Raw genomic sequence first — 15122 nt, forward strand, 5'->3', positions numbered from 1 at the left:
TCACCAGACCCAAAGCCGCCCAGCCCCAGGGCAACCCAAACCAAGTCCCCGTCCCCTCAAACTCGCCGTCGGCCGGGCAAGATCTCGCGTCCGTTTTATCAGGGCGAGGGAGGCGTCGGGCTGCCCCTGCCGTCAGGCTGAGCCGAAACAGGAGACGCCGCCGTCACCCGGCGGGTCAGAGGCCGCGGCAGGCGGTCACTGCCCCCGGCGCGGCGCATTCCTGGGATGCGCGCCCGGGCACGCGGCCACCGGCGCTGCTCCGACCCGGCCTGGCCCCGGCCCAGCCTGGCTGCAGGTGTGGGGCCACCCCTGGGGAGCCCCATCCCCTCGGGGCCCTTTCCCTGGATCCCTGTAGGATAGTCCTCTGGGATCAGCACGTCTGAGCATCCCCAAACCTGCCCCGTCCTGCCGGGTATCCACAAACCTGCCCCGTCCAGCATCTGGGTATCCCCAGACCTCCCCATCCTGCAGCTGAGTATCCCCAAACTGCCCCGTCCTACACCCAGGCACCCAAGCCAGCTCCATCCTACAGCTGGGCACCCCCAAACCTGCCCTATCCTGCAGTCAGTTATCCCAAACCAGCCCCATCCTGTGGACAGGCACCCCCAAACCGCCCCATCCTGTGTCCGGGTATCCCCAAACCTGTCCCACCTGGCAGCCGGGATCCCCAAACCTGCCCCATCCTGCAGCCGGGCACCCCTTGGCAATGCCAGGGGGAAGGACCAGGCCAGGATCTTGCAGCCGGGCACCCTGGCATTGCCAGGACCAAGCCAGGGGGTGCTGCCAAATGCCCCTGCGCTCCCCCCGGCATGGGCCAAACCCTCCAAGGGCCAATCCAGGCGTTCCCGGAGCGGAGCCGGAGCGCGGGGCGCGTCGGGAAGCGTCACCGCAGCATCATGAGCTGGCTCCGTCCCAGCGCCCGGACCCGCCGGGCTGCTCCCGCCCCGTAATTAGCCCGGCCTTTGGGCACGTGAGCCAGCAAGCAGGCAAATAAATAAATAAGTGGTGGGGGAGGCTCTGACGCACCGGCAGATTATGCATGCGAGGAGTCAGACAGCTTGGCTCTCAAGACATAATCGTTTTAATTGCAAACCCTCAGAAAGGCCAGAGCTGCAAACTGCTCCCTGCTACCCACTCGCCGCATTAAAATCCAATTAGCCCCTTTGCTGCAGGTCACTTTGCTGGGAAGGCGGAGGATCCGACTCCCGGAGTGTTGCGAGCATCGGGAAGCCCGAGCCGGAGCGCAGTTCTGATCCCATGGTGGCCGCTCCACTGCCCCCCACTCGCCGCATCCCCATAAATCCAGCATGGTTCAGGTCCAAATCCAGAGCTGCCGCACGCTGCAGCTGGCTGGGATGCACCGGACCATCCCGAGCGTGCCAAGCGTGCCGGCTGCTCCGCACTCGCCCTGCCGTGACTCACGCGGGAATCCGCTGGGAATCGTGGCCCGGAGGCCGGGCCCGACTGCAGTGTCACAGCAGGGCAAGGCCCGGGCACAAGGGCTGGCGCTTGGCGCGGCCAAAAATACCTGCTCTCTTGCACGGCCCCGTCTGCTCTTTGGCAGAGCCGGCTGGGCGAGGATCCTCCCCGGCACCTCCCGGCGGCTCTTCCGCAAGCTGGGAACGGGCCAGGCGCTGCTTGCCGTTAGCTCCATCCCGGTGAGCACCGGGCTGCACAAGGGGCGAGGAGGGAGGGCAACTTCCCTGCTGATGGGTTTGTGCCCGGGGTGACGAACAGCGGCCCGGCCGACCCGGCCACGGGGGTCACAGCTGCTCTCCATCACCGCCGGCCGCGAGCACCGTGCGCTCCAGCGCTGCCGTGAGGTCCGCCCGGGGCTGCAAAAACCCTGCAGCGAGCCCACGGCAACCCTGCAGCGAGCCCACGGCAACCCTGCAGCGAGCCCACGGCAAGCCACGGCCGGGGGCGAACGCGCGGAGGGAGCACAAAGCAGCCGCCGCCGCCGCGTCCCGGCTGCGATTTTCCCTGCTCCATTATGGACACACAGGCTGCCACGCGCAGGTGCCGGCGAGGCCGGCGCGGCAGCTGGGGCGCCCGGCGCGCGCCGATCCGCGCCGTGCCAGCTGGCGCGGCCCGCGCGCCCCCGCCGCGGGCAGCCGCCCAAGGGGCCGCCTCCGAGGCCGCCGCGGGTCGCGCCGTGCGCCGGGAATTTGATCCCGTCGCCGGCATCCGGGTGGGAAAGAAAACCCGGGGTCGGGCGGGCGCTTGAATCGGCGGGGTCCGGCGGCGGGAGCGAGCGGGGCCCTGCGCGCTGGGCGCGCGCCGAGTCTGTCGTTAGCGCCGTGCCAAACCCAAAGTGGCTGCTTGGAAGCGGCAATCCAATAAAAGTGCTACTTGTCTATTTATCATCCTCGGGGCTTTTTATCACAGTGCAGATGGCTGCTACCTTCGCAAGGCACAGCAGTGTGCTGGCACGCGCGCGCCGCGCAGAAGCTCGCCCGTCGCCGAGTCTGTGCCTACACCTGCGCGGAGCGCGCGGGGCCGCCGCTCCCTGCCATCCACAGCGAGCCCTGAGCGCTCGGGGCGAGCGGCGGGTTGCAATGGGGTTTCTTTCTCCGTGCATGATGTTTTCCTCCCGTGCAAGGTTTTTTTAATGCATTTTTTTCCCATGCATTTTTTCCACGCATGTTTTTCTTGCATGTATGTCCTGCTGCCCTCCTTGCTGCTCTGCAGCGCCTGCAAGCGGCGGGGAGCAGCAGGGGGGCCACGGAGCAGGTGATTAAGGCTGCATTAAGCGCGTGCGTGTGCGTGGGAGCAAACACCCCTAATTATCCAGCCGGAGCCGGACGGGAGGGAGGAGCGGCCCCAGATTGCAATCGCCTAATGAAGTGCAACGCGGGGCCAGGCCCGGCGCGGGCGGTAATTAAGAGACGGCAAAGCCGGAATTGCAGCAGGCCCTCCTGGTCCCCACACCTCCTCCCTCTGCCAAATATGGGCCCGGAAAGCTCCGGCGGCTCCGGGAATCCCGCGTTTCCCCGTGCCCGGGGATGCTCGCGCCGTTTGCAAGGCGGCGGCTGCCAGGGCGCCCCGGCACCGTTGCACGGGCGTCGTGCGACGCTCGTTGCGACGCGGCCGCCGCCGCCGGCGCAGGCGCCCGCCCGGCCCCACCTCTTGCAAAAGAGCCAAGGAGCCAAACCCGGCGCCCGCTGCTCCGGCGCCGCCAGCACCCAGCGCCCTCTCCCTCCCGGCCGCCCGGCCGGGCTGCCCGGCCGGTCGGGAAGCGGCCGGACCTGCCCGGGAACGCCGCGGGCCGGCGTCAGGTGGGACGTGCCGCCCGGGATGCGCTCCCCGGCGGGCATCGCCGCCCCGGGACGCAGCACCCGGGATGCACCTTGGGCCGCGCGCCAGCCCGGTGCCCTTGCAAAACTCCCGGCTCCAGCACAATTCCCTGCGGCAGGAGCGGGGAGACGGGCTGCCGTGCCCTCCCTCCTGCTCTTTCCCTTTTTTTTTCCCTTTTCCCCCCCTCCTCTCCGCAGAACAAAGTACACCCTCTACCTCTCCAAACCCACCACCATCTGTGCGCGCGGCGGAGCGCCGCAGCCGGAGCAGCCGCCGCGCCGCCGCCCCCGAGCAGATGGCGCCAGGGGAAGGACGGGCCCCGGCGCGCGCTCCGGCCGCTCCCGCCGCCCGCTTTTCCCCAGGAGCAATAAATCCCGGGGAGGCGACAGAGCCAGGGCGGCCGGCAGCTCCCTTCCCGCATGGAGCGCGGCGCGGCCAGCAAGCCCGCGCAATGCGCAGCCAGCGGGATGGATATCCCTTTCCACTGCACCCTGCCGGTCACGGATGGGGATTTGGCAGCGCGGAGCCCATCCGGAGCCATCTGCTCGCGGGAGGCGGCTGCGGGGAGCGCGCGGCGCTGACCCCGGCCTCGCGGGCAGCTTGCAGGAGCAGATGTGGCCCCGCTGCCCTTCCCCTGCCCCAGGGACCCGCCGCCACCTGCCCCTGTCCCCACGCGGTGGCCGCAGGGCGAGGGCAGGTCCCACCGCAGCATCCCGAGCCCTCCGTCCCCATCCCACGCGGCCAAGCCGGAGCGAGCGGCCCTTCCCGCCGCCGGGACTCCCGGCGTGGCGAACGACAGCGTCTTTTGGGCTCATTACAATTCCTTCTGCATGATTTAGGACCTAATCTCGGTGAAACTCCACAGCGCTTTATTAATAGCACATTAGCGGATAATTCATGCAGCGGGATGAAAAATCATCCCGCGCCGCCCTGCCGGGGCGGGGGGAGGCGGGCGCGAGGGGAGGGCGCCGCGCGCCCGCCCGGCCGCCCGCACCTCCGCGCCGAGGCAGCCGCCCCTTCTGACAACTGCCACCACTCATTAATCTTGACGAGTTTTCTGCTGAATATTCTTCCACGGGCTTTCAAGCCGCTCGCTAATTGCAATTAATCACTTACCGAAACAGATGTCAGGAACAATGGAGTTTGGGAAGTCTGCGCGCTTGATAAAGCTGTCAGGGGCGCGCGCGGCGCTGGGCGCCATGGGGCGCCCGGGACACCCGTCCCGGTCCACGCGCCCGGCCTTGGCCCCACGGGTGCCCGTGGTGCACGGGGACGGGGTCCGTCCCCACGCGCTCCCTGCTCGCATCCGCGCGCTGCTTTGGCCATCGCAGCCCCGCAAGGCGCCAGGAACCACTGCCATCCCCCCAGCGCAGCCATCCCTGTCCCACTGGGAGATTCCGCTATTCCCTACGGATCGGGAGCGCCGCCCGGAGCCCCGGCGGGGCGTCATGTCAGCGGCGCCTCGCACCGGCGCGCCGCCCGTCCCCGCCAGACGCCGCGTTAGCACCAGCAGGGATCCAACAGACTTCTCCGGCGGGCTCTGTTTACCCGTTGCACATGAAAGGTGCCGAGCTGACAGCTCCGGAGACGGGAGGGCTTCTCCCCCTGCTCCAGGATGGACTCCGGCACACAGGGACACAACCCCGGGCACCGCGAGCTCGCAACGGCGCCGCGCGCCTTGCAACGCCAACCCCGCGCGCTCCAAGCACCCTTGGGCCTGGAAGCACACGCCGCCACCGCGCTCCATAAACATTCCTTGCATCCCTGCTCCATATGCACAAGGGCCCCTTCCCGAGCGACAGCTGGGCCGAGCGCATGGGCACAAAGGCGGCGCACGCTCCCCGGCGCGGCGCGCGGCAGCTGGCGGCGCGGGCACCCCCGGGTGCCGCCGCGCGCTCCGCGGTGACCTCGGTCACGTCACCCGCGCGAGCGGGAACAGCGCCGCCCGGCCCAGGCATGTTCAATATTTGCATTCGCTTTGCAAGCGCTTCCTCCCCCTCGCCGCAGATAACGGCAGGGCCGCGGCACCTCCGGCGGGGAGAAGCGCCGCGCTGGGTTAATTATTAGCGAAGATGCAAAATTCCCCCGCCACGAGATAACGATAAACACCGCGATTGCAGGGAGATAAACGGGGCTTTAAATTTCCAGCAGCCTTTACCAGTGTGAAAGAAAAAAAAATAAGCGCCCCTTATTTATTTAGCTCCTTTGAGAAGCCACATCAGCCCCCGAACGGCGTCGTTCCCTGTCAGGCTGCGCGCGGAGCCCGAGCGCGCCGCGAGCGTCCTGACAGCCGCCCCTCGCGCGAGCATCTTTTATTCATGCTCATCATATAAACCGTATTGCCTCGCAAACAAAAGGATTTAACCCGCTGCTGCCCGGGGGCGAGAGGCAGCAGGGCCCCGGGCTCCACCCCGCCGCGGCCCTGCTGGAAAAATCCCACCCGGATCGTTTTCCTGGGATTTGCAAGGAGGTGATGGAGGCGAGTGCCTAAGCGTGGTGGAAACGAGAAGCCTCGGGAAGGAGGTGGGAATGAGGAGGCCAGAGGATTAAAGACGGGGGAAATTGAGGTTAAACGGTTGCCAGACCCCGGTGCCACCGGCTCAGCGGGAATTGCAGCCGCTTCCCGCTGCTGCCCCGGCAGCCCTTGGCATGGCGGGCACAGCCGGAGCCACCCCGGTGTCACCGTCCTCAGCGCTCCTGTCCTTGCGTGACCAGAACCCCTCCGGCCCCGTGGCCGCTCCGGGAAATGGAGGAGATGCCGGTCTCAAATGATGCCCAAAGGATGCTCCGAACCACAGGCTCAAGGATGCTGCAGGCCGGCACAGCCAGGGATGTGCAGGTCCCCACGCAACCATGCTGGGACATGAGCTGGGAGCAAACCAGCAGAGGTTTCTCCGCTCCCGGGATGCTTCCCCGCTATCCTGGGACACGCAGGACCACGTGCGATTCCAGTGCGTGCTCCAGAGCCGGAGCCCTTGGAGCACCAGGCCCCAGGCAGCCTTCCCGCTGGAGCCGCTCATCCGAACCAGACCGGGCTGCAAGCAAGGAGGAGGCTAAGGAGCCGAGCCGGCTCCGCTTCGGTGCATCCCGGGAAAAAAGAGAACCGGGATAAAAATCACCCGTTCAACCTTGAGCCATTAGGCGAAGCCTCCTCGCTCGGTGACTCTGAATCCCATCCTTCCTTCAAACACGCAAGCAAAGCAGTGGTTACAAGAATGGTTCGTATTTAATAATGCAATTTATATTCCACTCTCAACATAAACTATTGTAAAGGCACACTAATGTAAAAATACATCTGGCTTGTCAATAGTTTATCTTCTGGATCTGCATCTAAATCCCTGGGCATTCTTGACTTATGGCTGCACCAGTGTCTAATGAATAAAAAGGTGCAAATTATAGGCCTTGCTTTAATGCTCATCATAAAATTAGATGATAGTTGCAAAAGCTGCATTCTCCTGCCCACAGTGCAGCAATGGTAAGCTATAAATAAAGTGTATTTAATGTATCCCAGCGCTGTGCAGAGCCAGGAAACAGTATGTTACTGCACAGCCTTCAATGGATCCGCCACAAGTTCAATGAAGTGATAACTGATCCATCATGTGAATTTATGTTAACTGTCTGCTCACAAAGTCATGGCCTCAACACTGTAAATAGCCTCCAATCCTTCTAGCGTGGCCTGCCTGCCAATAAACCTGTCACCGGCAGGCTTGTAGCAAGCACCTTAGGACAGTGGAAACAAACCATTAAGTTCTTGGGTTTCGACTTGGGTTTCTCGGCCCCACCGGGCTCCCGGCTGCTCCGGAGCATCGGATGCGGGTGGAGAACGGCACTGCCATGTGCTGGCTGCAAGCTCCGGGTCTGGTACCAGATCCCGCACGGAGGCACCGGCCCGCTGCTCCGAGCGGCCCCGGCGCGCTCCAAGCGCTGTTATTTATTGCATGTCCGTGAGAAGCTCTTGGATCCCAGACCTGTCGCGCCAGGGATGGATGCGGGAGGGATGCAGCGATGAGATGCTGCAGCCGCGGCTCCCGCATGGATAACACAGGATGGGAGAAATGACCGGGGAGATGGGGAGACACCATCGGCGCGACCCCGTGACGTGGGACTTGCCTGAGGCATCAAATTGGCCCATGCGCCAGCACCGTTCGCACCAGCACATTTGCACCCGCACATCTGTCCCAGCAAAGGGGCATTCCCAGCACAATTCCCAAGTGGAAAAACCAGGAGGTGGCGCCGGGGTCGGCACGCGCCATCAAACTCTGGGACGCGGAGCCCGCGGAAAGCGGCGTTTGCCATTTCCTGGCTCTCATTAACGCGGTGCTGAGTAGTCCCTAATAATAGCAACAGTAAATTCTCCTAACCAATTCGGGTCCATTTCTATAAATAATGTAGAATCTTTTTATTTACTGACAGGTTGTAAAAGTATCAGCGAGAATAATGTGAAATCGGGCGCTGCTGAATAATTCATGGCGGCAGCTCGGCCCCCCCTGCCCGCGCTCCCCTGGCCCCAGCGTTTACACGGCAGCACCTTGTGCCCGGGTTATTCAATAAAAACCAGCACTAACGACCTGGCACTAATTCTTTATCAGCTGGGACTTTTACGGCTGGCGGGAGGGGGGGAGGCGGAAAGAGAAATAAAAATAACCCTCCGTGCACCCTATAAAAAATGCATGGGTGCACGGGCGGCAAGGGGGAGGAGGGAGGCAGCGGGAAGGGTGGGATTTGGGGTCCAAATCCGGCCAATTCCCCGCGCTCCCCGGGGACGTGTTCCCGCCGCCACGGGGGTTAATGCGGATCAGCAGGGCGGCTAATCCGACGCCCCGTCCGTCCGTCCGTCCATCCGCCGTCCCCCCCAGCACAACACCCCACCGCGGGCGTTTTGATGTGCGCCACAAAGCCGGGCGAGCTCGCCGTGTAACGTGATAAAAGCAAGTCCCCAGCCAGCACAATTATTTGATAATTCTCCCTTAACACCCATCAAATTAAAGCAATGTCCAAGGGCTGCCTGAAGTGGCACTGATAGGTATTAAACTTTAATGAGATTTAATGGCACTGCCCTACTTTTTAAGCGCTTGGGCCTACATTTATGAACATTTAATTTCCCAGGCCCTGACCTCTTTTTCTTCTCCGCGGGTCTGCATCCCTCCCCCGTGTGCAAGCGCGCGCAGCTGGTTCCCGTTAGCACCGAGCCCGGCACGGCTGCACCGGGATAAAACCCCGGGCACCGGGATAATGCTCTGGGCACCAAGGGGCAAAACGTGGATTCTAGCAGAGAGGCGAGATGGAGCAGGGAGGAGAGAGTGGCCGGGCTCTCGGTGGGCAGCACAGCCCAATTTGCAGCGTGACTTCATTAAATTGCTCCTGGAATGACGCTGCGCTGGGGGTCACTCTCGCCTGTGTCCCCCACGCCGAGTGCTCGACTCCGGTTAGGAGCCTCTGGCTCACATAAGCCCCCATCACAAGCATCATCCACCGCGAGCATCATCCATGCCACGAGCATCCTCTGCCACGTGCGGGATGCAGCTCTGAGCATCCTCATCCTTGGGATGAGGTCCCGGCTGGATGGCCGAGCCCAGGGATGAGGAGCAACCTGGGAAGGGTAAATCCCAGCGGTACCGGGGCTGGCGCCGTGGTCCAGCCCCTGTCCCCGCTGCTCCAGTTGGTTGCTGCCCTCTAGTGTGTGCAGGACACGTTGGGCCCCGCCGCCGTGTGTCCCTGTGCCCACATGTCCCCAGGCGCGGGGACACTGCCATGCAAAGATGGGGCATCAGGATTGGGCACTGAATCCCATGGGAATGCTGCAAATCCCAACCCGGTGCATGGCAGACCAGCACCCTTGTGGGTGCCAAGGCAGAGCTGGAGCACACAACCCATGCGCTCCGGGGGTTAATCCGCAGGGAAGCAGGTCCGCAGGGATCAGCCGCAGGAATGCGAAGGCCGGGCAATAAAAGGGCGCGTTATCGCGTCCCAGCAGAGCCCAACGCCGGCGCGGAGAAGGGAGGGAAAGGAGGAGGAAAGAAAAGCCCACCCTTAACCCGGCGCTCGCTTATCATGCAGGCTGCATCGCGCATCTTGAAAGTGCAGACACAAAAATGTAATGTCATAACATTCGCAGTTCAATAACCTTTGCTTCACGAGACGGCTTGAACTGTCAGAGGAGCTGGAAGGTAAATATTTCAGCGCACAGACACTGGCTGCGAGCACGGGGGGGCCGGCCAGCCATGGCCCCCGCCGTAAATCCCGGCCGGCGCTGGGGAAAGGCCGCGGCGTGGGTGAAATACGAGCGGCTCCGAGGGCAGACGCTGCTGCTGTTCTGCAAAGACCCCGAGGGAGGATTCACAGCCCGACCCCGACCCGCACGGTGCCTCCGGCTGGGGTTCCCAATGCGGGCAATGGGAAAGGGCAGCCATGGGCTGGGGCTGCCTGTGGCGCAGGGGATGGTTCGGGGCAGAGCCGAGGGGTGCAGGGGATGCATCAGGTGCAGGGAAAGCCGATGGTGCAATGGAGGTGATGGGTGCAATGAGGTTATAGGTGGAGGGGATGCATCAGGTGCAGGGGAAGCCAATGGTGCAACGGAGGTGATGGGTGCAATGGGATTATAGATGCAGGGGATGCACCAGGTGCAGGGGAAGCCGATGGTGCAATGGAGGTGATGGGTGCAATGGGTTATAGGTGCAGGGGATGCACCAGATGCAGGGGAAGCCAATGGTGCAATGGAGGTGATGGGTGCAATGGGTTATAGGTGCAGGGGATGCATCAGGTGCAGGGGAAGCCAAAGGGTGCAATGGAGGTGATGGGTGCAATGGGTTATAGGTGCAGGGGATGCACCAGGTGCAGGAGAGCCAGTGGGTGCAATGGGTTATAGGTCCAGGAGATGCACCAGGTGCAGGGGAAGCCGATGGGTGCAATGGATGCACCCAGTGCAGGGGAGCTGATGGGAGCAACGGAGGTGATGGGTGCAAGGGAGCCAGTGGATGCAACAGATGCAGCAGGAACACGGCAACCACGGGGCGCAGAGAAGCCGCCAAGCACCAGGGTGCCAGAGGATGCAAGAGGCAGCGGGTGCCAAGAAGCCGCCGGGCACAGGGCGAGCTCGGAGAGGAGCCAGCCCGGAGCCGGCAGGCCGGGCATGGCCGGGAGCAGCGGAGCAGCCCCGGCTCGCGCGGGGCGTGCGGGGACAGGCCCGGCCCGAAACACCTGCCGGGGCCGCGGGGCGCGCGCCCGGCTCGCTGCCGCGTGGGGGGCCAGCACGGCGGCACCTCTGCTTGCCCACATGCTTGCACACACGCTTGCCCGCATGCTTGCCCGCACGCTTGCACACACACTTGCACACACGCTCCCCAGCACACACAGCCAGACTAAACTTTGCCGACCCCATCAACATTGCATTAGGCGCATGCAAAGGTGTGGGGGGACACAGAGGGGACCCCGGATGACAACGGGGGCAACTGCAGCGCCCAGGGGGAGCCAGGCCCTCGTGGGGCTTGTCAGACCCCGCCGCACGCTGCTTTCCAGCCCAAGGGAATCCCAAGGGAGTGAAAACACCAACGCGGGTGCAAAGACTCCCCGACCCCACACGGCGCCTCCCGCCAGGCCCGCGCGCTCGCGGCAAAGCGGATTTAGCGCGTGGCGCTGGCAGGGGGAGTTTAGAGGCAGCAACTTTCCCTGCGCTTGACTTAAATGGATTGGGAGCGCGGGGCGGGCGCAGGGGGCAGGCGGCCAAGGGGAGCGCGCGCAACGGCCGCGCAGATGCCGCGCGGCAGATAGGGCGCGAGCAGGGGGGCCGCGGCGCGCGCTGCACGCCGGCCCCGAGATAACGCGGCTGTTGCGGCGGGGAAGGCGCTTCCTCCGCGCCGCGGGGCCCCTGCAAGGAGCAAGGGGGACCAGGGATCAAATGGAGCGCCCTCCCTGCTGCCCCCCATCCCGCTGCCCTGTTGGGAGCGAGCGGATCCCGGGCCGCCCCACACCGCGACGGCAGCAAGCCTGGCCCCCCGCCAAAGCCACTGTCTCCACTGTAATTCTCCCTGCCCCGGAGCCAACACACACACCCCGGCAAAGACCCGGGCGCGCGTGCACGCCTGTGCATGCATGCTCCTGTGCACGCACGCTCCCGTGCATGCGCGTTCCCGTGCGTGCACACGCGCTCCTGCGTGCACTCCTGTGCACGCACGGGATTGCACGCGCCGCCCGCCGCTGCCACCGTGGGCAGCCCGCGCAGCGCCCCACGCCTCGCCGAGCGGTTGCACAAGCGGGCGGCGCGCGCTCGCCTCGCACGCACGCTGCGCCCCACGGCACACCCACAAACCACACAGCTCGCCGGGCGCGTGCGCGCTCGCAGGAAGAGGCGCTGCCTTCCCGCTCGCTGCCTTTCCCTCCATTAACTCCTGCAGCGGCCCCGCTCGCCCCCCGCGTGCAGACGGACAAGGACGCCGAGCGTTCCCGCGCGAGGAGCTCTCGGGGCGGCAGGACGCGGGGCGCGATCGCCAGCGTCGAGCCCCGCGGCGCCGGGCAAGGCAGCCGGGCCGGGAGAGCGAGGATGGGGCAGACCGGACAAACCCGCCGGGGGATGATGCAGCGGGTGACGGCCGGGCGGCAACGCGGCCTCGCCGACGCGCTGCAAGCGGGGCCCGCTCGTGCCCAGCACGTCCCCTGCGTCGCCCTTTGCAGCCCCCGGCCCGCTCCGAGCGCGCGGTCCCACCACCAGGACACTGTTCTGGTCATGTCCCATCCCCGCAGCCTCCAGGGACGCAGCAAATTCCGGTTAAGCCCCACGGCACCGGGGTTGTCCCCCTTTTTTCCCCCCAGCGGAGGGGAAGGGGCTGGGGACAGCGCGAGGACGGGGCGAGCACCGCGCCAGGAGCGGCAGGACCCATCCTGGGCACAACGGAGCTGGCGGCTCTGCTTGCCATGGGGACAGTGGGGACAGGGCCACAGCTGGATGGGGAGGCAGAGGGGCTCAGAGTGGGGAATGGCGAGACCAGGGGGCTGGGAGGGGGACACGGTGATACCGAGGGGACAAGGGGATATGGGGGGCTTGGAGACGGGAATGGAGTATTCAGGTGGAGACAGAAACACGGAGGGCTCGGAGAGGTCACATCGAGGGACACGAGGGGAGAAGGGGACATGGGGGGCTCAGAGAGGGGCACAGCGAGAAGTATCCAGGTAGAGAAGGGGACATGGGGGGCTTGAAGAAGGGCACCTCAAGGGGTATCCAGGTGGAGAAGGAACCACAAGGGGCTTGGAAAGGGCCTGTTGAGGGGTGCCAGGGAGAGAAGGGGACACGGGGGACTCAGAGGGAGTCTCAGCGAGGGGTGTCTGGGGGAGACCAGGGGGCTAAAGAGGGGCACAGTGAGAAGTATCCGTGTAGAGAAGGGGACATGGGGGACCCAGAGTGGGGCACAGCGAGAGGCATCCAGGTGCAGAATGAACCACGAGGGGCTCGGAAAGCACCCGCCAAGGGCCACAGGGGAAGAAGGGGACACGGGGGACTCAGAGGGGGTCTCAGCGAGGGGTGTCTGGGGGTGACCAGGAGGCTCAGACGGGGGCACAACGAGGGGCACCCAGGTGCAGAAGGGACCACGAGGCGCTCGGGAAGGGCCCGTCGCGAAGCGCCGGCCGGGGGGGGGCCGCACTCACCCAGGGGCCGCGCCGTCCAGCGGGGCCCGCGCTCCTCCATGTCCCCGCGGGGGCGGCAGGGGGGGCGCCCCGGGCCGCACGTCGGGGGTTCCCGGCGGCGGCGGCGGCGGCGCCGAGCGCGGCTGGAGCCAGATCCTCCCGCCGCCGCTTCCTGCTTCCCTGCGCCGCCCGCCGCCCCGGGAGCCGCCGGCTGGAGCGTGACTCACCGGGGGCCGGGCCGGGCCGGGCCCGCGGGGGGGCGGCGGGGCCACCTTCCCCCGGGGCCGCCCCGACGGGGCGGGGGCGCCGCAGAGCGGGGCTCCCCATGGGGAGCTGCGGGCCCCGTGCGGGGTTTGGGGGGGCGGGAGGAGTCCTGGGGGGGGGGGGGGCTGCACCTCCAAAAGCGGGGGGGGGATGGTTGTATCAAGGCGGGGGGCAGGTGGCAGCGCCATGTCCCCAACTTCCACCCCGAGTCCCCAAAACTGCACCCTGGACGGTGACACTTGGCACACGGATACCGGGAAAGGGTCCCCACGGCATCAACCGTCGAACCCCCAACCCCCGCCGGGTGCAAACGCGCCGTCCCCGCTGCCCCGTGTCCCCAAGGAACCGGGGACACCGGTGAAACGAGCGCGGTGGGGCTCAGCGCGCCGGACAGGCCCGGCCGGCCCGGCCCATGGCCCGCGGCAGGGACGCGCTCCCGAGCCGCCGGCGCCCGCGTCCCCCCCCATCCCAGCTCCCTTATTCTCCCCGTTCTATTTTAAATTTCCACCGCTTTCTTTTTAAAGAATACGGAGGAACAAATGCCCTTATCAGCAATTCTCACAAGGTATAAAGAGCCGCTTTTATCTCGCTGCCTTTACTAATCTAGAGCGAGCCGATGCCTGTTAATTTTTTAATTTTCCCAGTGAATGCGTTTGTAGCTTTGTCAGCATTTACACCCAGGCGTTCGCGTATCCCGCGCGCATCTGGGGATGCGCAGCGCGCGGAGAGCGTCCCCACTCCCAGCCCAAGAGCCCCCATTTTCGGTCCCTTATGACTTTGGGGATCATTCGGGTTGATATTTTGCACGCCGGCCGCTTGCATTTGATGCGAGTTTTCATTGCTCCCCCCTCAAAGTGTGTTACCTGCGCCCAGGGAAGCCTCCTGCAAGCTCGGCGAGCGCGCGGGGGCGAACGTGCCCCACGGCAGCGCCCGGCCCGGCCGCCGCGCGCAGATGAGATGTGGCAGGCGTGTAACAAGCCATTAGTCACTGTCACCTTTGCCCGGCAGCCGCTGGCAGGGTAATAAATCCAGCGCTGACTCCAGCAGGCCCGTTCCAGGCCGCGGCTCCCAGCTCGCACATGCAAACCCGCTGCTCCCGGACCCCCCGGCAGCACCGGGGCCGGAGCAGCCCTGCGCACGGCTCCTCAAAGGGAGCAAATGCCGCGGGGCTGGTGCAAGGGCTGAGTCAGGCGACGCTGTCCCGGGAAGCACCGGACTTGGCCCTTCCATGGGGAAAAAAAGGGGCCATGCAAAATCCCGCCGGGCCATGCAAAATCCCGCTGGACAATGCAAACTCCTGCTGGGCAATGCAAACTCCGGGCAATGCAAAATCCAGGCAATGCAAAACGTGGCCGGGCTGCCGGGTGAAACCCCACCGGGACGGGTTGCAAACAAGGCCCGTCCTGGGAGGCGGCCGTCGGGAAGTGCGGGTGATACCTCTCCCGAAAAATGCTGCCGCTCCTGCCGGACGAGGCGGCAGCGTCCCGGGAACCGCTGCCCGGCCCAGCCCCAGGGCCCCCCCGTGCCGTCCCCGGATGACTCCTGCAGGACCTACTTGTAGCTCCGGTGTCGGCGCCCTCCGCATCCAGCGCGGGCCGCGGGCCGCGGTCGGTGTCCGGAGCGGTGCCCGGGCTCTCCCTGGCGCTGGCCGCGCGCGGCCGGGACTCGCCGGCCGCCGGCGTCTCCACGGGGGCGGATGTCGCCTGCAAGAGAAAAGCAGGGAAGGGGCTGAGCGGGGTTTTGCCGGCGGCAGATGCACGTGGCCACGCTGCAGCTGCAGGCGGCACCGGCGGGTGACAAGGGGTGACGGGGCTGGGACGCGAATCCGAGCGGCGTCCCCTCGCTCCGGGCGGCAGCTGGCTGCTCCCGATTACTTGGGCGGGCAGTGTTTGCTCGAGATCAACAACCGCCCCTCGCCTTTCCTGCTCCGGGCTCTCGCGCTTGCC

At 65.6% G+C, this 15122-nt stretch overlaps 1 protein-coding gene across 3 annotated transcripts in view; it reads right to left on the bottom strand.

Annotated features, from left to right (window-relative positions):
- GSE1 (Gse1 coiled-coil protein) overlaps nucleotides 1–14819 on the bottom strand; it is a 53719-nt gene extending 38900 nt beyond the window's left edge. For 2 of the 3 annotated variants that reach the window (XM_088529079.1, XM_088529077.1), the window contains exon 1: nucleotides 12934–12983. In XM_088529079.1, coding sequence (XP_088385205.1) covers nucleotides 12934–12973 — 40 coding nt within the window. In that variant the 5' untranslated portion in view covers nucleotides 12974–12983. Of the gene's footprint in view, nucleotides 1–12933; nucleotides 12984–14731 lie in introns of those variants that run through there. The other variant, XM_088529080.1, reaches the window with a different exon arrangement.
- Nucleotides 14820–15122: the final 303 nt, after the last annotated feature.

Source organism: Tinamus guttatus, unplaced genomic scaffold (assembly GCF_059628265.1).
Source record: "Tinamus guttatus ecotype Peru unplaced genomic scaffold, ASM5962826v1 Tinamus_guttatus_pri_ptg000323l, whole genome shotgun sequence".
In the NCBI taxonomy this organism is placed as follows: Eukaryota; Metazoa; Chordata; class Aves; order Tinamiformes; family Tinamidae; genus Tinamus; species Tinamus guttatus.